At 42.0% G+C, this 25,110-nt stretch overlaps 1 protein-coding gene across 4 annotated transcripts in view; it reads right to left on the reverse strand.

The window, feature by feature from the left end:
• The window catches only part of LOC117407795 (butyrophilin subfamily 1 member A1-like), a 345,211-nt gene that overhangs the window by 232,069 nt on the left and 88,032 nt on the right, over positions 1-25,110 (reverse strand). The window contains exons 10-11 of one of the 4 annotated variants that reach the window (XM_059011808.1): positions 23,001-23,030; positions 22,832-22,858 (exon numbers count right to left, since the gene is read on the reverse strand). The exons of the other annotated variants lie outside the window; for them this stretch is intronic. Of the exons in view, the coding sequence (XP_058867791.1) occupies positions 22,832-22,858; positions 23,001-23,030 (57 nt within the window). The remainder of the gene's footprint in view (positions 1-22,831; positions 22,859-23,000; positions 23,031-25,110) is intronic. 4 annotated transcript variants of the gene reach the window in all.

The raw sequence follows: 25,110 nt of genomic DNA on the forward strand, positions 1-25,110 counted from the left end.
ATAAAAGAGAAAAGAAGAACGAACGAACAAAAGAAAGAAAGAAAGAAAGAAAGAAAGAAAGAAAGAAAGAAAGAAAGGTGACAAAGGCAGAAGCTGAGCCTCTTACCTCAATTAAAATGAATCTTGAAATAATAATATTTGCTAGATATAAATATTAACTAAACCCCGAGATCGCCTCGTACAGTAAAGTCTCTTAAATCGACAGGATGAACTCAAGCTGCAGTTTGGAATCGCAGTTGGAATTGTAGCAGTTCTTCGAATTTCGAACTGTAGCGGTGTTCTGTTGTCATGGAAACCGCAGTGAACGCAATGAGCCGCGAGATACGCGATCCTGAAGAGGGGAGAAGAACAAAACAAACTGAAAGTGTGAGAGAAAACCCTGACGGAGGCTCTTCCGTGACCGGCGAGGGAACAAGATCTGGAGCCCAAACATCTTAGCCTTTTCACACCAGCACACCCGAGCCGAGCCGAGCCGAGCCGGACCCGAGCCGAGCCCCCCCAGCGCGGGTGTGTTCACACTGCTGCTCAAAGAAGAAGCTGCCTGTGGAACGTGACGTCAGATTCCACGGACACGCGCGCGCACAGAGGAGTGCTGTGGATTTGTTTTGAGAATGGATCCCGAGGTCGGACTGTCCCAAACGATAAAGTACCAAAAGATTTCACACGAATACACAAATATGGGTTTGTGTTTCACATGCTGCTGACTGCAAATACAAACCGAATAATTTCATTTCATATTATTAAAGTTAGATTAACTACGACTAATAATAACTTAAAAAGTTACAGATAGTATTTAAAACATGTCAGTAAACACGTCAGAAAAATAGATTTAAAGCAGGCCTATTAAAAACAAAATCTAAACGAAACATTAAAGAGATTTTTCTGTACAGCTTGTTTTTACACATGCAATGTTAATAGATGGGATTTTTTAAAATGACCGAATTGAATGTGATTTTCAGATACTTTCACATTTCCAATATACGGAGCTTATTTCTTTATTTATTTATTTTCTGTTAAGGACTGGTTTATAAAGTAACCACAAAATAATATGCGCGATTATTGATCACTTTATTCATTAGAAAAAATGATAACTGTTTATATTGCGTGGCATAAATTAATATTAAACTGATATTAAATGAATGTTAAATTGCATATTGAATTTACGTTCAATTATTCCTTGTTACTTTCCATTGACATTCAAGTCAGATTAACTGTATTTTCAATAAGGGGAAATTATTACATAATTTCAACGGTAACAAAACGTGATATAAATGGCCGTGACGTGCCATTACATTTTCAATCGATATTTGGGTAACATTTAGTAAGAAACCAGCTTGTAGCTTCAGCTGTGCAGCATAAGGAGCGTGCTGCCTGCTGCACTTCACTGTGTGTCAGGAAACCTGGCTCTGTTATTATCATGTCTAATAAACATTCTTAAGACATTAAATATAAAGGAATCAAATGGAATGGTTTCAAGGGTTTCGTGGTAAATGCTGAAAATTCAAAGTAACTATTGCTTAAGTGCTTTTATTGCAATGCCCTGGTTCTCATTTAATTAATGAGCTTTGTCTCATTAAGCCATTTGGTCAATTTCTTGATAACGGGCACCTGAGTGGTTTAGGGGAGAGGCAGTTTTTGTGGAGAGAGAAGGGTGTGGTGTTTGTTTGTTTGTTTGTTTGTTCGTTGGTTTGTTTGAAGTCTATTCTAATCGACTGTGTTTTGAAGAAGAACGAGAACACTCAGGAAAGAAAGAGTATCTAAGACTTTAATCCTGATTATAATTATCTTCTTGAGCTGAGTTTTGTTGGGCATTTGTAAATTAAGAATAATGTATTAATGTTTTTATCCCCCATCCGGATCTCTGGGTCTCGTCTCACCAAGCTGTTCCTGGCTTCCTCTGGAAGGATTATTCAAGGATTATTCATCCAATCTGTATGTCCAAAGGGAAATCGTTTGTTGGGAGGACTTTTCTTACACCAGAGGAACCCTAACTCCGATGCTGCATCATTTCCTGAACTCTGGGTGAGAGATTACCAATTTCATATTTTCTGCTGCTGGTTTATTTTTTTCTGCCCTGGGTAAGGACCATTTCAATAAGGACATTATTTTTTCTTTTTGGACATTTGTATTGGTTTGGGTGAGTTCTGCCCTGTGGAGAAGGTCTCTAATTGGATGATTTGTTGTTCATATTTGATTGTGTTTTGTTCTAATTGTGGATATATTTTTCTTCATTTGTTTTCTTTGACAGACTCACAATCAGTATTTCTATTCTCCACACCTCGATACACATTTATTACACTCATTACTGTCTTACCCTGCATTTTTGTTCTTGGTTTCTGGCACTCAGCTCACCTACCTTTTAATTGTTTGTAATTATAGGTAGGAATACAATTTCTATCAACTAGTTAAAATAATTGATCTTCCGCCAGAGTTGAGATTGTTACACGCTATTGCATATTTATTAATTTAACATTAGTATCTATCACATATCTAGTTAATATTAATTTAACATTAAATTTAATATCTATCACATATCTATTTAATATTAATTTATGTCACGCAATATAAAGCGTTGCTGATAAATACATGGAACCCAATTAATGAAGTAGCAGCAGACCTTGCAGTTCACACACTGTAAGGTTTGATTTGTCTCTGTTTGAAATGATCCCTGTCAGCGTTAAACAATTTAAAGGAGAAATCCTTTCCAGAAGACAAGTCTCTGAATTCAACACATCGGCGCCGGTCGCTGCAGGTCTGTGACCAAGAACTGCGTCCATTAAGACATCAGATTTACTTTTTTTGAGGTCTGACGCTTTTATTGTTAGGATCTTTTATTTTTTTTTAATCCTGTTTTATTATTTTTATTTTTTTCCACGCAGGAGTTCAGACTCCAGAGTTGTCATTTCCACAGAGCACACCCCCCCCCACACATCACCAGTAATATCAACGCTGAGATCGTCCGGGGCTGTGCTCTGATGCCCAGCGTCCACCTGGCACACCCCCCCACACTGAGCCCCTAGCAGCTGTATGACAGAGTGCACTTCAACCAGGAAGGCGTCCGGGTCTTTTGATGAATCCCTCAAGGATACAGCCATGTGCCGCAGCCCAGCCAGCCCAGCCAGCCCACCCAGCGCAGCACACAACCAATGAGGAGACCCCCTGGAGCCACAGGACACACACCAGTGAGGAGACCCCCTGGAGCCACAGGACACACACCAGTGAGGAGACCCCCTGGAGCCACAGGACACACCAGCGAGGAGACCCCCTGGAGCCACAGGACACACACCTAAAAGGGGCCAACCCACCCCTTACCCGCACAACCCAACACTGCCTGAGCCATTGCAACCCAGAGCAGCACAGCCCAGCCAGGACCAGCCAGACCCAGAGCCCCTCCGAGCACCAACCAGCCGCAGCACCAGCTCAGCTACGCTGGAGCCCTTGCTCAGCCAGACCCCCCTGCCACCACTGAGCTGGGTGAGATAAAACATCTCCTCAACACCCTCTGCTTAAGATTGCTGGACTGAGGGACCCGCAGCACTCGGGTAGGACACAGGAAACCCAAGTTTACCTGGGAAAATACCAGAAACGAATGGGATATGAATATGAAGAAAAACAGTGTGTGTGTGTTTGTATATCAGACACAGTATCACTGCAGAGACACATCAACATATTTACTTAATGTTGTAATTTGCATTTTGTTTTATTATAAATAATAGAAATTTAAAAAAAAAAAAGAAAAGCCGAGATCTCTTTCAATCAGCTGCTGAACATCCAGGGTCTGTACTCCTCGGTCTTCAGGCTGAAGAGCACAGACCCTGAGTTTGTTCTCAATGTAAATAATATTGATATTATGATCCTATTAGAGACGTGGTGCTGTGCAGATGTGCCACTCACTGTCCCTCAGGCTACAGGGAGATCATAGTGCCCTCCCTGAAACACAGCACAGTCACACACTGCATGGACTCCGGGGGGGGGGGGGGGGAATGCTAGTGTGGCACAGAGGGGAGCTCGCCCAATCCATCGGCTTAATTAAACAAGGACAGACACACACACGACTCAAAATAAACAAAAACGCAGTCCAGGTGAAACTGACGTTTACCTGAGTGCAGCCTACACCCCTCCCTCTGAATCCACAAACTACTAGGACTGGAAGGGTTTAAATGTTTAAACGGTAAACGTGGATTAAAAATATTTTCGTTTAAAATTTGTATTATATGTTTAAACGCAACTTAACAGTAAAATATATTATCAAATTATTTTTGCATATTTTCCGCAGATATGTTTCTCTTTCTCTGGCTTTCCTCTTTCAGGAAACCTGACCTGTTCTTCCACGTGATCACTCTAATCACGTCTTGTATAAATTAAGGACAGACCCGCTTCCTGCGTTGTTGTGTATCTCCATCGCATTTCCTTTTTTCAGGTCTTATAGGGCTTTATGGAGTCCGTGTTAACGAGAACACGGACGGAATCAAAAGAATATTAACGAGGAATTAAGCGCTGTACGAAAAAAATGCATTTGCAGTAGAGCATTAAGCTTGAGATTTACATATTTGAAGGGAAAATGTGAAACTAATGGTCAGTACAGGCAGTGGTGTAACTTTGGTTTCAAAGTGGGTGAATGGGTGGCGAGGGGGCGGTTTCTGTAGCTGGGTTATAAATGAGACTGGGTATTCTGTAAGGGATAAACAACGAGGAGGGAATCAGTGAAAATAATTAATTCACCGTTCGAGTGTGTTAAATAAATGCAATCATGGAAAATAAATAGAACCCTTTTTAAGGACTTAATTAGGCAACGTTGCAGACTATTTTTAACGTCTGTATTACAAGACAAAAAGCACTCCTCACACAGACTGCTATTATAGCCGTCACTTTGAACAATACGATCCCAGTGTTCACACAGAGAAGATTTATGGTAGTGAAACCACGGGCATAGCAGTGATATAGAATTGATCAAGTTCAAAACTGAAAGTTATGAAACACGCCCATCTGTTTGCTTTGGAGAGCCCCACGCTGCACTAAAAAAACAAAACCGTTTTTAAAGTGAACAATACTATTTTTCAATACCATTAGATAAAACAATACTTAATCCAATGAAGACGAACGCAAACCAAATGGAGAGTAGAAGCCTGTAGGTTTACGGTTTTGTGTTGTTCACCTTGCCTGTGGTGTGAATAAATTCATTTAAATGAACTGAATTACATTTTTTTAAAACGGTAAAAATGGAAATCAGAAAAAAAGGGAATCGGAATAAAATAACACGAATTCCATAGGGCCCTAGTGTTAGTGCTGTACATTATTTCAGTAAAGTGAATAGCCTGTGTGATTCCATAGGGCCCTAGTGTTAGTACTGTACATTATTTCAGTAAAGTGAATAGCCTGTGTGATTCCATAAGGCTCTAGTGTTAGTGCTGTACATTATTTCAGTAAAGTGAATAGCCTGTGTGATTCCATAGGGCCCTAGTGTTAGTACTGTACATTATTTCAGTAAAGTGAATAGCCTGTGTGATTCCATAGGGCCCTAGTGTTAGCGCTGTACATTATTTCAGTAAAGTGAATAGCCTGTGTGATTCCATAGGGCCCTAGTGTTAGTGCTGTACATTATTTCAGTAAAGTGAATAGCCTGTGTGATTCCATCGGGCCCTAGTGTTAGTGCTGTACATTATTTCAGTAAAGTGAATAGCCTGTGTGATTCCATAGGGCCCTAGTGTTAGTGCTGTACATTATTTCAGTAAAGTGAATAGCCTGTGTGATTCCATAGGCCCCTAGTGTTAGTGCTGTACATTATTTCAGTAAAGTGAATAGCCTGTGTGATTCCATAGGGCCCTAGTGTTAGTGCTGTACATTATTTCAGTAAAGTGAATAGCCTGTGTGATTCCATCGGGCCCTAGTGTTAGTGCTGTACATTATTTCAGTAAAGTGAATAGCCTGTGTGATTCCATAGGGCCCTAGTGTTAGTACTGTACATTATTTCAGTAAAGTGAATAGCCTGTGTGATTCCATAGGGCCCTAGTGTTAGTACTGTACATTATTTCAGTAAAGTGAATAGCCTGTGTGATTCCCTAGGGCCCTAGTGTTAGTGCTGTACATTATTTCAGTAAAGTGAATAGCCTGTGTGATTCCATAGGGCCCTAGTGTTAGTGCTGTACATTATTTCAGTAAAGTGAATAGCCTGTGTGATTCCATAGGGCTCTAGTGTTAGTGCTGTACATTATTTCAGTAAAGTGAATAGCCTGTGTGATTCCATAGGGCCCTAGTGTTAGTACTGTACATTATTTCAGTAAAGTGAATAGCCTGTGTGATTCCATAGGGCCCTAGTGTTAGTGCTGTACATTATTTCAGTAAAGTGAATAGCCTGTGTGATTCCATAGGGCCCTAGTGTTAGTGCTGTACATTATTTCAGTAAAGTGAATAGCCTGTGTGATTCCATAGGGCCCTAGTGTTAGTACTGTACATTATTTCAGTAAAGTGAATAGCCTGTGTGATTCCATAGGGCCCTAGTGTTAGTACTGTACATTATTTCAGTAAAGTGAATAGCCTGTGTGATTCCATAGGGCCCTAGTGTTAGTGCTGTACATTATTTCAGTAAAGTGAATAGCCTGTGTGATTCCATAGGGCCCTAGTGTTAGTGCTGTACATTATTTCAGTAAAGTGAATAGCCTGTGTGATTCCATAGGGCCCTAGTGTTAGTACTGTACATTATTTCAGTAAAGTGAATAGCCTGTGTGATTCCATAGGGCCCTAGTGTTAGTACTGTACATTATTTCAGTAAAGTGAATAGCCTGTGTGATTCCATAGGGCCCTAGTGTTAGTGCTGTACATTATTTCAGTAAAGTGAATAGCCTGTGTGATTCCATAGGGCCCTAGTGTTAGTGCTGTACATTATTTCAGTAAAGTGAATAGCCTGTGTGATTCCATAGGGCCCTAGTGTTAGTGCTGTACATTATTTCAGTAAAGTGAATAGCCTGTGTGATTCCATAGGGCCCTAGTGTTAGTGCTGTACATTATTTCAGTAAAGTGAATAGCCTGTGTGATTCCATAGGGCCCTAGTGTTAGTACTGTACATTATTTCAGTAAAGTGAATAGCCTGTGTGATTCCATAGGGCCCTAGTGTTAGTACTGTACATTATTTCAGTAAAGTGAATAGCCTGTGTGATTCCATAGGGCCCTAGTGTTAGTACTGTACATTATTTCAGTAAAGTGAATAGCCTGTGTGATTCCATAGGGCCCTAGTGTTAGTGCTGTACATTATTTCAGTAAAGTGAATAGCCTGTGTGATTCCATAGGGCCCTAGTGTTAGTGCTGTACATTATTTCAGTAAAGTGAATAGCCTGTGTGATTCCATAGGGCCCTAGTGTTAGTACTGTACATTATTTCAGTAAAGTGAATAGCCTGTGTGATTCCATTGGGCCCTAGTGTTAGTACTGTACATTATTTCAGTAAAGTGAATAGCCTGTGTGATTCCATAGGGCCCTAGTGTTAGTACTGTACATTATTTCAGTAAAGTGAATAGCCTGTGTGATTCCATAGGGCCCTAGTGTTAGTACTGTACATTATTTCAGTAAAGTGAATAGCCTGTGTGATTCCATAGGGCCCTAGTGTTAGTACTGTACATTATTTCAGTAAAGTGAATAGCCTGTGTGATTCCATTGGGCCCTAGTGTTAGTGCTGTACATTATTTCAGTAAAGTGAATAGCCCGTGTGATTCCATAGGGCCCTAGTGTTAGTACTGTACATTATTTCAGTAAAGTGAATAGCCTGTGTGATTCCATAGGGCCCTAGTGTTAGTACTGTACATTATTTCAGTAAAGTGAATAGCCTGTGTGATTAAGGCACCTCACGGCTCCATTCACGCCACAGTAAAACACTGCAACACATTGGAAAAGAAAAGCGTGTAGCTACTGTTTATTTATTTATAAAAAGAACGGCGAATAAGATGTCTGTTACAAAGTGCGCACACCTTTTTATCTGTCCATATTTTATTGTGTGTTCAACAGGACATCTGCAATTACAGAACAGCTTTTAATTATTCAAGCGAGCTGAACCGAGAAGCTGTGAAAGAGAGGGACGCTGGGAAATGAAGTCTTTATTTTTTCATGTGAATGCGCAGGCGCCGCTGTGAAAGAGAGGGATGCTGGGAAATGAAGTCTTTATTTTTTCATGTGAATGCTCATGTGCCGCTGTGAAAGAGAGGGACGCTGGGAAATGAAGTCTTTATTTTTTCACGTGAATGCTCATGCACCGTTGTGAGGGGGAGGGACGCTGGGAAATGAAGTCTTTATTTTTTCACGTGAATGCTCATGCACCGTTGTGAGGGGGAGGGACGCTGGGAAATGAAGTCTTTATTTTTTCACGTGAATGCTCATGCACCGTTGTGAGGGGGAGGGACGCTGGGAAATGAAGTCTTTATTTTTTCACGTGAATGCTCATGCACCGTTGTGAGGGGGAGGGACGCTGGGAAATGAAGTCTTTATTTTTTCACGTGAATGCTCATGCACCGTTGTGAGGGGGAGGGACGCTGGGAAATGAAGTCTTTATTTTTTCACGTGAATGCTCATGCACCGTTGTGAAGGGGAGGGACGCTGGGAAATGAAGTCTTTATTTTTTCACGTGAATGCTCATGCGCCGCTGTGAAAGAGAGGGACGCTGGGAAATGAAGTCTTTATTTTTTCATGTGAATGCTCATGCGCCGCTGTGAAAGAGAGGGACGCTGGGAAATGAAGTCTTTATTTTTTCACGTCCATGCTCATGCGTCGCTGTGAAGGGGAGGGACGCTGGGAACGAGTACTGTATCAGACAACGGCTTCGATTTTTAATGAAAAAAAATACATCAAGTTTTTTGGTTCTGGACATGTTTTGTTTCCTGGCAACAATATACAAGTGAATTAAACAAAAAAATGTGGTCTTGTCTGTCATGTTCGAGGCCCTACAGTTTACATGAGACTCACTGGATTAATTAGGCTGCCGTTTCAGCTCGTCTGGTCTCGTTGGGTCTTCACAGTCCTTGTAGTCTCTATAAAATAGAAACGTTGCTCTGGAGATACACGACTCGGACAGGTGTAACTTTGGAACAATACCTCAAGTTTTATTAACGAGTCATGTAACGCTGCATACAAATCCGAACATGCTCTCGGTCTAAACCTAGCCCCGCGCCAACAGCACGTCGCGTCCTGCGTAGTGACGCGGCTCAACATGATGCATAATGCATTATGTGACATCCCCTTTTTTCAGCTTTTTTTTTTTTTCAATTACTTTTTACACAGCGTAGTCGTTGTAACGACTTGGCAGGACCACTTGTCTGCCAGACCTGGTAGCTGTAACTTCAGCTCCAGCTTGTACAGAAGTATGAGAAACATTTTGTGAAACATCAACAAAAACATCATCATTTTCAGCATTAGACACAGGAACAATGTCAGGATTAGAAACCACAGATGAGGCCTTAGTGAGAGTCACTAGCCGTTCACTGTGGTCAGCTCTCAGGTGCCTCCTGTTACGTCTATATACCCTGCCGGAGGCAGTTACAATATCATAGGACCTGGGCTCCCTGCGAACATTTTGAACTGTGGCCGGGAACCACCCTTGTGTAGTCTCTAGGCGTACTGGATCCCCTGCTTTGAATGGTTTCAGAGGTGCAGCATCCCTATCATAATAAGCTTTCTGCTTAAGTTGCTGTTTGGCCAGCTGTTTTGTGACATGGCGTGCTACACACGGTTTCAGTTTGCGTGACATCACAGGAATGACCCCTCGCAAGACCCTGCCCATGAGCAGCTGTGCAGGAGAGTACTTCATACCTGAGATTGGAGTGTTGCGAAGGGTAAGAACAGCCAAATGGGGATCAGTGCCGGATCGCATAGCCTTTTCTAACACATGCTTGACAGTTTGTATGGTACGCTCAGCTAAACCGTTACTTTGGGCGTAGTTGGGACTGGAGTGAATAAATGTAAACCCCCATTCAGCAGCCATCAGGTGTACTCCCTTGCTTGCAAAGGGCATGTTTTCTGCCACTACTACCTTAGGAATGCCATGTCTTGCAAAAATAGCTTTCAATTTGCCTATTACTGTTGCACCTGTTTTGTCTGGCAGCTGCTGAATTTCAGGGAATTTGGAATGGTAATTCACAACTACTAGGTAGCTGTGTGAGTTAAAATCAAATATGTCAACCCCAACTTTCAACCATGGAATGTCAGGAATGTTGTGGTTAATGAGCGGCTCTTTGTGGTTGGCTGGAAGCAGTGCCTGGCATGGGTCACATTGTGGAATGCATAATTCTATGTCAGCACCCATGTTGGGCCAGAACATATACTCTCGAGCATATGCCTTGGTTCTATTGACACCTTGATGTGCTACATGCAATCTCTCTAACATCAATGTTCTAAGTTTAATAGGAATTACCACTCTATCACCGAACAGTACCACTCCGTCTTGAACTCGCAGTAGATGCTTGATTGACCAAAATGGTTTGGCAAATGGATGGGTTTTGGACAGCCTGTCTGGCCAGGCACTGGTCAGCAGTTTCTTTACTTCACTGAGCTGAGGGTCTTTGTCTGTTTCCTCACGTATTTTGTCAAACAAATTATCTGGCAATGAAACACTTTTTTGTATGCTATTGATAACTCTATCTTCAAACTGCTCTATGTTCCATTCTGTACTGTCTCCAGGGAGAGAAGCCCTGGACAGAAGATCAGCAATGACTACCTTTGACCCCGGGAGCTATTGCCATAAGCTATTGACAGATCGTATTTTTGCAATTGTAGCAACATGCGCTGTAAACGTGCCGGGGTTTGTGCCATTGATTTGAGGAATATTGCCTCTAAGGGCCTGTGATCGGAGTGTACTACTGTAGTTCTACCATAGACATACTGGTGAAATTTGCGATAGGCGAATACTATGGCCAGTAATTCCTTCTCAATTTGCGCGTAGTGTTGCTCGCATGTGCTCATAGCCCTGGAAGTGAAAGCTATAGGTTGGCCTTCCTGCAGTAGACACGCACCCAGCCCGTCTTTTGACGCATCAGTCTGGACCACTAGTGGCAGGAATGGGTTGTAAAATCTGAGTCCAGGTGCTTGCCAGATGACTGACTTGAGCTTAAGTAGCGCTTGTTCTTGTTCCGGACCCCATTGCCAGATGATGTCCTTATGTAGCAGCAGTCTAAGTGGGGCTGTAATATCAGCCTCGTTTGGGATATACTGTGCTAGATACCTTGTCATGCCGAGGATTCTCTGCACCCCTTTTTTGTCTGTAGGAGAGGGAAAAGCCCTGATTGCTTCAATTTTGGCAGGATCTGGTTGCACTCCTTGTGCTGACACAATGTGTCCCATATAAGCTACCTGCTGCACTTTGAATTGTATTTTCTCACTATTGAAAATCCTACTCCGGGCTCTGTTGAGCACCTGTAGTAGGATTTTGTCATGTTCAGTGTGTGATTCTGCGGAGATTATCATGTCATCTGCGATTCTGTACGCCACTGATGTCACCAAAAGCCTCGTAGTTTTTCAGTTGAAATACCTCACTAGCAGATTTAATGCCAAAAGGCATTCTGCAGAATTGGTATCGCCCCCATGGTGAGATAAAAGTGCACAGATCTGCTGACTGTCTGTCTAACTGCACCTGCCAGTAGCCATCTCTTTCGTCTAGGATGGTGAAGACGCGCTTGCCTGACAATTTGCACAGAACCTCATCTACTGTAGGTATGGAGAAATGCTGCCGCTGTCTGGCTTTGTTCAGGGCTCTGGGGTCTAAACAAATGCACAGTTTACCACTGGATTTCTTTTCTGTTACCACCAGGTTATTGACCCATGGGGTGGGCTTGGTGACCTTGCGGATGACCCCGCGTGCTTCTAGTTTTGTCAAAACATCCCTGAGCCTGTCCAGTACAGCTATCGGTACCTTTCTGCAGCCGTTTATAACAGGAGGTACACTGGGGTCTACATAGATATGGTGAGTACCTGGGAACTGCCCAAGGTCATCAAAAATATCATTGTACTCTTTCAGCATCTGTTCTCTCGTGATGTCAGCCTGATTATCAATGCTAAGTACTCTGCGCACTAGGTCTAGAGCTGTGCATGCGTCTCTGCCAAGAATGGGTGTATCTGACACACTGGTGACAAAGAATGGTAATAAGTGTACAGTGTTGTCCCGTTTTTAAACATCTAGCTGTATAGTACCATGGGGCTTTATTTTAAGACCTCCATAGGCTGTTAACGTTATAGTTGTATGTTCCAACGGTTTGTTTAGTGCTAAGGGAAGAACATTGGCGTCAGCTCCCGTGTCAATTTTAAACTCAATATTTTTATTTTGGACTGCAAGTTTGATTTTCCATTGATCTTGTGCGTGTGTGTGTTTGTATCCGTTTCTGAATCTGGCCAAAGTTCCCATGAAAACCTCATTGACGTGTCGTGTCGTGTTTCTACCAGTAGAGGTCGCCCTACACACAGTCACAAAATGATTCCTTTTGTTGCACGCTCTACATGTTAATCCATATGCGGGGCACGCTCGGGGTTTGTGTGTTTTTTGAGGCGATTGCCGTGTCGGTTTCTGTCTAGAAATGTGATCTACGGCTGGGAGATCTACACCATCCGACGTTTGTGCTGCGAGTGTCATTACAGCCTGAGAGATCTGACCCTCCAGCATTATTTTTGATTGTGTCTGCGAGATCTCTTTGGCCCTGCATATGTCTATTGCTTTCAATAATGTTAAATCCGGAAGAGTGAGTAGTTTCTCTTTGAGACGGGAATCCGTTATGCTGAACACTATTTTGTCCCTCATCATTGTATCTGCAGTGGTGCCGAAACCACAATTTTTAACTTTTACCCTGAGTTCGGTCACAAATTTGTCTATGGTATGTGATTCTGACCACTGATGGGCCCAGAATTGGTGTTGTTCGAATATTTCATTGCTTTTCGGCTCACAGTATGCTTTCAGAGCGCCTAGCACCTCGCCCGCTGTCTGTTTAGTCGGGTCTGCAAACACAATGTTCAGCCCGTTGTATATGTCAAGACCATCTTGTCCTAACATGTGTAAAATGGTGGCAACTTGAATTTCGTCAGATTTTTTGTTTAGCCCTGACGCAACTGAATATATTTCGAATCGCTGTTGCCATCGTTTCCAGTTTTCAGTGAGATTCCTGTGGTGGTGTGCTGTACTAGTTCCTTGTTGCACTGAAGGTTTAGTTTTTTATTTATGTGCGCTCACATCTCGAGAGAGAAAGAAAGTAAAAAAAAAAAAAACTTGTCGAGTCAAAGTTTTATGATCGCGTTTCTTTTTTTTTTTTTAATGAGGAGGTAGAGTGGCCTGCTTTACTTCTGACACCATGTCATGTTCGAGGCCCTACACTTTACATGAGACTCACTGGCTTAATTAGGCTGCCGTTTCAGCTCGTCTGGTCTCGTTGGGTCTTCACAGTCCTTGTAGTCTCTATAAAGTAGAAACGTTGCTCTGGAGATACACGACTCGGACAGGTGTAACTTTGGAACAATACCTCAAGTTTTATTAGCGAGTCATGTAACGCTGCATACAAATCCGAACATGCTCTCCGTCTAAACCTAGCCCCGCGCCAACAGCACGTCGCGTCCTGCGTAGTGACGCGGCTCAACATGATGCATAATGCATTATGTGACATTGTCACCGTGTTTTAAGTTTAATTTAAATAGATTTGTTGTTTTAATGTTTTTTCGATGTTGGATACACACACTTTTTATGGAGCTTCTGCAGAAATGGTACGTTGTCAAATCGACTAGGAATGTTTATTTCATGCTATTAAAATAGATTACATTTTAGTGCAAACGTACAGGCCTCCTTTATGCTTTTATGTTTACAATTGGTACGCACTTTGAATAACAAAACGAGGTTAAAATACGACTTAAAATAGTGGAAGAAAAATATAAAAATATGAAATGAGAGAAACATTAAATTTATGGCTGTTTAAACGATTAACAATGGGTTTAAACGTGTCGTCAATTAAACACAGATTTACAGCCCTACAAACTACAATGAGGAATATTTTCATACCCTCCACACAGAGATCAGCCATTTCCAGACCCAGGGAAATGTGCTGCTCTGTGGGGATTTCAACACCAGAACAGGAACAGAGCCTGACTGTAGAAGCACACAAGGTAACAGCCATGTATTTGGACAAACCCCTCTGTACCTCACACCTACCTCAATCCACAGAAACAACCCTGGCTCTCCTGAAATCACTAACCTTACTGACACCTTCCAAATCACACCGTGCCAGCCTAATGTGAGAGGAGTAAATCTGGCAGTTAAACACATGAATGAAATATTAGAAAAAACAGCAAGCAAGGCAAATCTCAAAAAAATGAACAAGTAAAAAACAATCAGAAGCACAAACCCAAAGAAAAATGGTTTGATGATGAATGTGAAACAATAAGGAAAAAACTAAGACAAGAATCAAATCAAAAACATCATCAGCCACACAACCCAGATTTACACCTCAGGTACTGCGAGACCCTAAAGCAACACAAACACACCCTGAAACAGAACAAAGAGAAACACATGAACACAACCCTCACAGACACGGAGGAATCTATTAACCAAAATCAGTTCTGGGAATGTGGAACAATATGAACTCCACACAGAAACAAGAACTGACAATACAAAATGAAAATCTTTACAAAGAAACCCTACAAGAGGATTTTACAACAGAGGAAAATTTAATTCAGGAAAAACTTAAATCATTAGAACTATCTATTAAAGACAACCAAAATCCACTGGACTTCCCAATCTCCCCGCAGGAGCTAGCAGAGAAGCTCCAGGGACTCAAACCCAGGAAAGCCTGTGACCCGACAGCATCAGTACCGAGATGCTCAAACACAGCAGCCCTAAGCTGCAGAAGGCCCTGCTTAAATTATTCAACCTGGTACTACAGGAAGGCTGCTTCCCTGACATCTGGAACCAAGGGTTTATATCCCCAGTTTACAAAAGTGGAGACAAACTCGACCCCAACAGCTACCGAGGCATCTGTGTGAGCAGCAACCTGGGGAAGGTATTCTGCAGTATCATCAATACCCGAATACTGGCCTTCCTTACCGAACACAGTGTCCTGAGTAAGAGTCAGATTGGATTTCTATGACCATATTTACACCCTCCACACCCTAATCAACAAACATATACAACAAAAAAATAAAGGAAACATTTTCTCTTGTTTTATAGACTTTAAAAAAGCATTTGATTCCATTTGGCATGAAGGTTTAAATGATAAAATTCTACAACATGGTATAGGGGGTAAAATGTACGACATAATAAAGTCAATAAAATTTGGCAACAAAAGAACAGAATTCTTCAAACGGTCGTGGAGTGAGACAGGGCTGCAGTTTGAGTCCAACACTGTTCAATATTTACATCAGTGAATTAGCAACGATGTTGGAGCAGTCTGCAGCCCCTGGCCTCACTCTATACGACAAACAAATTCAATTCTTGCTCTACACAGATGACCTGGTCCTGCTGTCGCCCACAGAGCCGGGGCTACAGCAGAGCCTGTCACTGCTAGAGCTAGTACTGTCAGACCTGGACCCTGACAGGAATCATGAAAAAGACCAGAATTATGATCTTAAAAAGGGCAGATCTCAAAGAAGCAGGTCCCACTTCACTCTACACAACACCACCCTAGAACACACCACACAATATACATACCTAGGCCTGACCATCAGTGCGTCAGGGAGCTTTAACCTGGCAGTGAATGCACTAAAAGAAAAAGCCTGCAGAGCTTTTTATGCCATCAAAAGGAGGCTTTATAAAATAAATCTACCTGTCAGAATCTGGCAAGAGTTATCCATCCCATTGTGCTATATGGAAGCGAGGTATGGAGTCCAGTCAGTCAACAAGATTATATAAAATGGGATAAACATCCAGTAGAAACCCTGCATGCTGAATTCTGCAAAAACATATTACAGGTAGAGCAGAAAACACCAAACCATGCATGCAGGGCTGAATTAGGCTGCTACCCACTGCTCACCAACATGCAGAAAAGAGCACTACAATTCTGGATGCATCTAAACAGAGGTGAGCCAGACTCCCTCCAGTACAAGGCCCTTCTAACCCAAGAGCTCAGTCCAGAAAAGAGTCTCCTCAGCCAACTGGTCCTGAAGCTCACTACACTAACCCACACTAACACTAACCAGCTTCAGGACAGCTCTGCTACAGCACTGCCAATCAGAGTCAACCAAACTGTAACACAAATCAAAAACTCCTATCTGGAACATTGGGACAAAGAAACAAAAACCCCAAATAAACTGGATTGCTATCGAGCCCTAAAAAGAGACTTTACTCTGGAGGGGATCTCTTCACTGTCAGAGATACAAAGCAGAGGCAGATCCTGACCAAGTACAGGCTCAGTGACCACAGCCTGGCCATTGAAAAAGGCCGACGCAGGCAGACCTGGCTACCCAGAGAGAACAGGCTCTGTGGTCACTGTGAGACAGGAGAGGTCGACACAGAGATGCACTTTCTCCTACACTGTGAGAAATACAACCAAACAAGGGACAATTTCCTTAAAAAAATGACTATTTCCCTCCCACACTTCCCACAATTGACTGACCCAGATAAACTGTCAGTCCTCCTGGGAGCGGGACACACAGCCCCACTGGCTGCCCAGTATGTGTGCACCTGTCACAGCCTGAGGGACACACAGTGAACACTCTGCACAGGGGGAGGCACTGCTGGGGAGGGAGGGGTGTGTGGCAATGTGCCCCGCCCCGTGTGTATTCTTGTGTATTATGTTGTATGTTGCGTGTGTTAATGTTGGTGTATTGTAGTTGGTACACAGGATATAATGCGGGTAATGAGCACGAGTTATTTAAAATGTATAATTGTATTTAGACACGGGGATCCACTTCACTTCACGTACATTTAAAGTATTTAATATGTGAGCACGAGGTTGCACATAATTAATTCACGTGCTGGGATTCAAGTGAATAATTAATTATTAGTTGAATCCCGGCACAACAGTATATATAGATGCATGTTTTACTCACTCGAGGTTGTGTGTTCGTGAGTGGAGAGGAGAATAAAAAAAGTATGAAAATAAATAATTGCTCCGAGTGCTGGAAGCACCAGCACCGCACTTGTTTAGTGTTCGTCTGTCTGTCTGTCTGTCTGTCTGTCTGTCTGTCTGTCTGTCTGTCTGTCTGTCTTGTTCATCTATTTACGTTTTTCTGTTTTGTTCAACCTTTTTATTTACAATAAACCAGCGCAAGCAAGTGCATTTACAATTTCATCCGTCCAGTCTGTGTTATTCATCTCCTGGTTCTGACGTCAGCACTCAGCCAGACTGTCACAGGGGGTTATTCAGTATTCAGTGTTACAATATTTAATTCAGTGTCTGTGTCTTGTTCTATTTACTATTTGCATTTAAATATATGTTCATAGTGTTTATAAATGCTGTACTTTCATGTTTATTATAATTATTATTTTTACTGTTATTATTATTAACTGTTATTGTACTGTGTAATTGCTTTGGCAATACTGCAGATGTTAGTCATGCCAATAAAGCACCTTTGAATTTGAATAGAGGGAGGAGGAGAGAGAGGAGAGAGAGCGAGGGAGGGGAGAGAGGAGAGGGAAAGAGGAGAGGGAGGGAGGGAGGAGAGGAGAGGAGACGGGGAGAGGGAGGGGAGAAAAGGAGAGAGAAGAGGGAGAGAGGAGTGTATGACGGACAGGAGGAGAGGGAGGGAGGGAGGCAGGGGAGGGGAGAGGAGAGAGGGAGGGGAGAGGAGAGAGGGAGGGTATGAGGGAGGGAGAGAGGAGTAGATGCACATTAGGGCTTTTGGATTTCTGTTTCTTCACCCCAACTTCTCATCTCCATTAAGAATTTAAGCAATTCGTGCTTCTCAATCACAACTGTACAACTGATTGAATTTACGTTTAGTTTTCTACTAAATGGGCTTTTAAATCATAAGTCTTATTTTTTCATTGCAAAGCAGAAGCGACTCCTCTTTATTAATGTCAATACAGTCACGCACAGCGATTGTAATAAAGTGAGTCCAGCATAAAATACTGTATTGTTCATTCTAGCTTAAATAAAGAGGAGTCTCTTATTAACATGTCGCGATCTCGTTTGCACGTCCTGCTTGTAATGAAAATGAAGGCTTGGCTGATTGAAAAGCCCATTTAGTTGTTTCACAGAATGAATCAAGTTTACTATGAACACGTTTCTCAGTTGTGATTGAGAGACACAAACTGCTTCACAGGGATCAGATGAATTCTTAAAGCAGAGTAGAAAAGTCGGGTAAAACACTGACAATCAGAAGCCCAGCCTCGAGTATACACTGGGATATGCATCCCCACTGAGGAGAAGAGGAGAGGAGAGGAGAGAAGGATAGAGGGAGGGGTGCAGACAGGCTCCAGATTGGGACACTCTTAATAATGTGTATAAATAATGTCTGTACCAAGTTTCATCACAATCAGATCAGCAGTTCTCTAGATGCATGTCAAAGTGTAACATATGGACCTCTGCAGTGTCTACATGTGATCTTCACTTCACAGTGAGTTCACAATCTGGGGCATTATAACTAAACACAGGGTTCATACACTTTTTCAACATCAAAATTCCATTCTTTTTCCAGACTTCCATTTGCTTTCCCAGACTTGTGTTTTAGTTTCTACTAGTTTTTAGTTAGTTATCCACATAGACGAGCAGCCGCAGAGCATTATAGCTTTTTGATCCAGAGCAGAAGTTGCTCCTGGTTTTCTAAAAGTATTTGTTAGAATCTGGAGGTGCATATCTAGCAAGAGACAATGCAGGTATGCAAAAGAGAAGTAAGATACAATCTAAGAAATGCCCAATATTTGAGAACTATGTTGCATTATTTACAAAGAGAATATAAAAAGTTGCATACTGCAAGTAAACTTGTGCCAAAATAGGATAGTATAATGGTACCAATAGTATACTAAAACCAGACACAAGTATACTTGCAGTATAGTACTTTTCTGTAAGGGATGATATTGGATTCTGATCCAAACTTCTTTCTATACTCTGTTAAATGTTGAACACTCTGGGAGATGAAAAACAACAGAAATGAAATGACAAATGTGCGAGTGTGGTATATTAAACATACAAGTCAAACACTGAATACAGCACACCCTCACTAGAACAACCCTGTCTGGATCCAGAGCCTTTTGTTCTCTATAGTAAAAGGACAACCCAAAACGAACAAGCTGCTGGAGTAAGTTAAGGAAGTCACCCTGGGTAAAGGCATTAGCTAAATTATTAATAATATTAGTACTGTTTTTATTCTTTGATTTTCTTTATTACAGTATTTGTCACTACTACCATAAAAAAGCACATCAAGGTTTCAGTTTTGTTTCATTTGCAAATGTTCATTTAAATCTTGGTTCCTTATTAAAGAAACACGTCAATGTTTTTTTTTTTTTTTTGCCGTGCCGGTTGCATAGAGCTGTACGAGCCAACATGAGCATCAGTTTGAGTTTTTAAAATCACTATTTAATCATATAATGAAGGCCATAGTGAGGATGTAAACAGTGTATCTACACTCGGCTGACGGTGTGGACCCGAGACTGCTGCTGCACCACACATTTAAAATAAAATTACCGGTACATGTTATTAATCACATTAAAAGAAATGAAAAAAGCGACATTAACATGCTACGTTTATACACACCATAACGGCTACAGAAAGCGGGGTTTTTGTTTGTTTTTATAAATCGGAGTCAGCGATAATAACTATTGTATTCGAGTTTTAATAAAGTTAACAACAAGATAACGAAATCTGAATGTTGGTGAGCAGAGTACAGTAGCTTGTAATTAAAGTGTGTAGCTTAAAAAAAAACCATAGCCTTCAATATAAATGGATATATTTTGGCTGTCGTAGTGTCCATTTTACCGATCGTTTCACTGGAGCAGACCGAGTCACGTAACATATACCAGCGCGCTGACTGGAGATATATATATACTGTATATATATACAGTACTGTGCAAAAGTTTTAAGCAGGTGTGAAAAAATGCTGTAAAGTAAGAATGCTTTCAAAAATAGACATGTTAATAGTTTATATTTATCAATTAACAAAATGCAAAGTGAGTGAACAAAAGAAAAATCTACATTGAATCAATATTTGGTGTGACCACCCTTTGCCTTCAAAACAGCATCAATTCTTCTAGGTACACTTGCACACAGTTTTTGAAGGAACTCGGCAGGTAGGTTGGCCCAAACATCTTGGAGAACTAACCACAGTTCTTCTGTGGATTCAGGCAGCCTCAGTTGCTTCTCTCTCTTCATGTAATCCCAGACAGACTCGATGATGTTGAGATCAGGGCTCTGTGGGGGCCATACCATCACGTCCAGGACTCCTTGTTCTTCTTTACGCTGAAGATAGTTCTTAATGACTTTCGCTGAATGTTTGGGGTCGTTGTCATGCTGCAGAATAAATTTGGGGCCAATCAGATGCCTCCCTGATGGTATTAATTCTGACCAAATCCCCAACTCCATTTGCAGAAATGCAGCCCCAAACTTGCAAGGAACCTCCACCATGCTTCACTGTTTCCTGCAGACACTCATTCGTGTACCGCTCTCCAGCCCTTCGGCGAACAAACTGCCTTCTGCTACAGCCAAATATTTCAAATTTTGACTCCTCAGTTCAGAGCACCTGCTGCCATTTTTCTGCACCCCAGTTCTTGTGTTTTCGTGCATAGTTGAGTCGCTTGGCCTTGTTTCCACGTCGGAGGTATGGCTTTTTGGCCGCAAGTCTTCCATGAAGGCCACTTCTGACCAGACTTCTCCGGACAGTAGATGGGTGTACCAGGGTCCCACTGTTTTCTGCCAATTCTGAGCTGATGGCACTGCTGGACATCTTCCGATTGCGAAGGGAAGTAAGCATGATGTGTCTTTCATCTGCTGCAGTAAGTTTCATTGGCCGACCACTGCATCTACGGTCCTCAATGTTGCCCGTTTCTTTGTGCTTCTTCAAAAGAGCTTGGACAGCACATCCGGAAACCCCTGTCTGCCTTGACATTTCTGCCTGGGAGAGACCTTGCTGATACAGTATAAATACCTTGTGTCTTGTTGCTGTGCTCAGTCTTGCCATGGTGTATGACTTTTGACAGTAAACTGTCTTCAGCAACCTCACCTTGTTAGCTGAGTTTGGCTGTTCCTCACCCAGTTTTATTCCTCCTACACAGCTGTTTCTGTTTCAGTTAATGATTGTGTTTCAACCTACATATTGAATTGATGATCATTAGCACCTGTTTGGTATAATTGTTTAATCATACACCTGACTATATGCCTACAAAATCCCTGACTGTGCAAGTGTACCTAGAAGAATTGATGTTGTTTTGAAGGCAAAGGGTGGTGTGGCAGGAATGGCTGAGGGTGACGTCAGACCAGAAGAAGGCACAACAAAAACAAAAGGTACGGTGCAGTGGCGCGGGCGCCGTTTTATTTAAATAATCCAAAAATAAAATAAAATATTTAAACAGAAAACACTCACTCACAGAGCAAAATAAAAGGTTAAACAAAAACAAATCACGAACATAAAATAAACACTAAATAATACGATCCCAGGGCAGGCTGTCACTGTTCCTGGAATCTTTACGTTTTGTTTCTCTCCTCTCGTTCTCGCTCTCTCCTTCCAACACCCCCCCTCGAGTTGGAGAGCTGCAGGCTTTTTATAACAGGTGACCATCTCCCGATTAGCAACAAATTAAATCACCTAATTAATTCGGGAGATGGCCACCTTCTGCACGAGTTTTAATTATTACTCCTGGCAGAGGACGAGCACCGATCTCGTCTCTGCCAGGACACGTTTTAAAAATAAACAAAACAATAACACGGCGCTACGCTGTCATAAATATAATACAATAAAAATAAATAAACAATACAAAACAATCTGCACAGGGGCGGAGGGGGAGACCCCGATCTAAAAATAAATAAACAATGTACAGGGCTGCTCGCCCTGTTACAGGTGGTCACACCAAATATGGATTTGATTTAGATTTTTCTTCTGTTCACTCACTTTGCATTTTGTTAATTGATAAATATAATCTATTAACATGTCTATTTTTGAAAGCATTCTTACTTTACAGCATTTTTTCACACCTGCCTAAAAGTTTTGCACAGTACTGTACATATATATAAATATATATATATATATATATATATATATATATATGTATCCGATGCGGGCAGGTCAGGACACCAAATAAAAAAGTATAGAATAACAGTAGAAAAAGAGGGATCTCAGATGTCTGTTCAGTATCTTGTCTCAATCGTCATCTCCTGCCCTGCAGCTGCACGCAATCAAACACACACACTGACACAAACACACACACACACTGACACAAACACACACACACTGACACAGACACACACACTGACACAAACACTGACACGCACTGACACACACACTGACACAGACACACACACTGACACACAGAGACAAACACACTCACTGACACACACACACACTGACAGAGACACACACACTGACACACTGACACAGAGACACACAGACACACACACACACAGTGCGGGGCAGCAGTGTGGAGTAGTGGTTAGGGCTCTGGACTCTTGACAGGAGGGTCGTGGGTTCAATCCCAGGGGGGGGACACTGCTGCTGTACCCTTGAGCAAGGTACTTTACCTAGATTGCTCCAGTAAAAACCCAACTGTATAAATGGGTAATTGTATGTAAATATATGTGTTACCTTTGGGAGGCACACAAGGCTGGCATTAGCTGAGCTGGGACTGCACAGAGGTTTAAATGGGGCAGAATGTAAATATAGATGTAAACACAGTGAGTGAGACGGGGCTCCTCGCTATTCTTTTACCCTCCACTGTGAAAGGAATCCATTGAAGAGACACATACCTGCTGAACTGAGGATCCACTTCCATTCTAGAACACAGAAATAAAGAGAGCATTATTTTACAATCACTCCTCCTGTACTTTCTACAGTTCAGAAGATGTGTAGCACACACTAACCGGCAAGGCTGTGCTGGGGTGAGTCAGGCTGTGGATTTCCACACACTCTACATACCTGATTTAGGGACCTCACGGCTCATAGACTCTGTCAAAGAAGAGAGCTGGATTACATTCTGAACAGTGAGGTGTAAAATCATCTATTGAATAACTTTGAATAACAGATCACACTGTGTATTAAACAGCTAGTCTCTGTGACTGACATGAGATATCCTTGAGCAGGTCCAGTAGAGAAATGATCTGCATGCACACATGGAGTAGTGCACTGGACTCGACAGAATAATAGAAAGCTAACACAGGCACACAGACACATAGGATAGAAAGCTAACACAGACACACAGACAGATAGAAGGATAGAAAGCTAACACAGACACACAGACAGATAGAAGGATAGAAAGCTAACACAGGCACACAGACAGATAGAAGGATAGAAAGCTAACACACACAGACAGATAGAAGGATAGAAAGCTAACACAGACACACAGACAGACAGAAGGATAGAAAGCTAACACAGACACACAGACAGACAGAAGGATAGAAAGCTAACACAGGCACACAGACAGATAGAAGGATAGAAAGCTAACCCAGACACACAGACAGATATAAGGATAGAAAGCTAACACAGACACACAGACAGACAGAAGGATAGAAAGCTATCACAGACACACAGACAGATAGAAGGATAGAAAGCTTAGAGACACACAGACAGAAGGATAGAAAGCTAACACAGGCACACAGACAGATAGAAGGATAGAAAGCTAACACAGACACACAGGCAGATAGAAGGATAGAAAGCTAACACAGACACACAGACAGATAGAAGGATAGAAAGCTAACACAGACACACAGACAGATAGAAGGATAGAAAGCTAACACAGACACACAGACAGATAGAAGGATAGAAAGCTAACACAGGCACACAGACAGATAGAAGGATAGAAAGCTAACAGACACACAGACAGATAGAAGGATAGAAAGCTAACACAGACACACAGACAGACAGAAGGATAGAAAGCTAACACAGGCACACAGACAGATAGAAGGATCAAGAGCTAACACAGGCACACAGACAGATAGAAGGAGAGAAAGCTAACACAGACACACAGACAGATAGAAGGAGAGAAAGCTAACACAGACACACAGACAGATAGAAGGATAGAAAGCTAACACAGACACACAGACAGATAGAAGGATAGAAAGCTAACACAGGCACACAAGCAGATAGAAGGATAGAAAGCTAACACAGACACACAGACAGACAGAAGGATAGAAAGCTAACACAGGCACACAGACAGATAGAAGGATAGAAAGCTAACACAGACACACAGACAGATAGAAGGGTAGAAAGCTTAGAGACACACAGACAGAAGGATAGAAAGCTAACACAGGCACACAGACAGATAGAAGGATAGAAAGCTAACACAGACACACAGGCAGATAGAAGGATAGAAAGCTAACACAGACACACAGACAGATAGAAGGATAGAAAGCTAACACAGACACACAGACAGATAGAAGGATAGAAAGCTAACACAGACACACAGACAGATAGAAGGATAGAAAGCTAACACAGGCACACAGACAGATAGAAGGATAGAAAGCTAACACAGGCACACAGACAGATAGAAGGATAGAAAGCTAACACAGACACACAGACAGATAGAAGGATAGAAAGCTAACACAGGCACACAGACAGATAGAAGGATAGAAAGCTAACAGACACACAGACAGATAGAAGGATAGAAAGCTAACACAGACACACAGACAGACAGAAGGATAGAAAGCTAACACAGGCACACAGACAGATAGAAGGATCAAGAGCTAACACAGGCACACAGACAGATAGAAGGAGAGAAAGCTAACACAGACACACAGACAGATAGAAGGAGAGAAAGCTAACACAGACACACAGACAGATAGAAGGATAGAAAGCTAACACAGACACACAGACAGATAGAAGGATAGAAAGCTAACACAGGCACACAGACAGATAGAAGGATAGAAAGCTAACACACACAGACAGATAGAAGGATAGAAAGCTAACACAGACACACAGACAGACAGAAGGATAGAAAGCTAACACAGACACACAGACAGACAGAAGGATAGAAAGCTAACACAGGCACACAGACAGATAGAAGGATAGAAAGCTAACCCAGACACACAGA

This window comes from Acipenser ruthenus, chromosome 43, assembly GCF_902713425.1.
Source record: "Acipenser ruthenus chromosome 43, fAciRut3.2 maternal haplotype, whole genome shotgun sequence".
Classification (NCBI taxonomy): Eukaryota; Metazoa; Chordata; class Actinopteri; order Acipenseriformes; family Acipenseridae; genus Acipenser; species Acipenser ruthenus.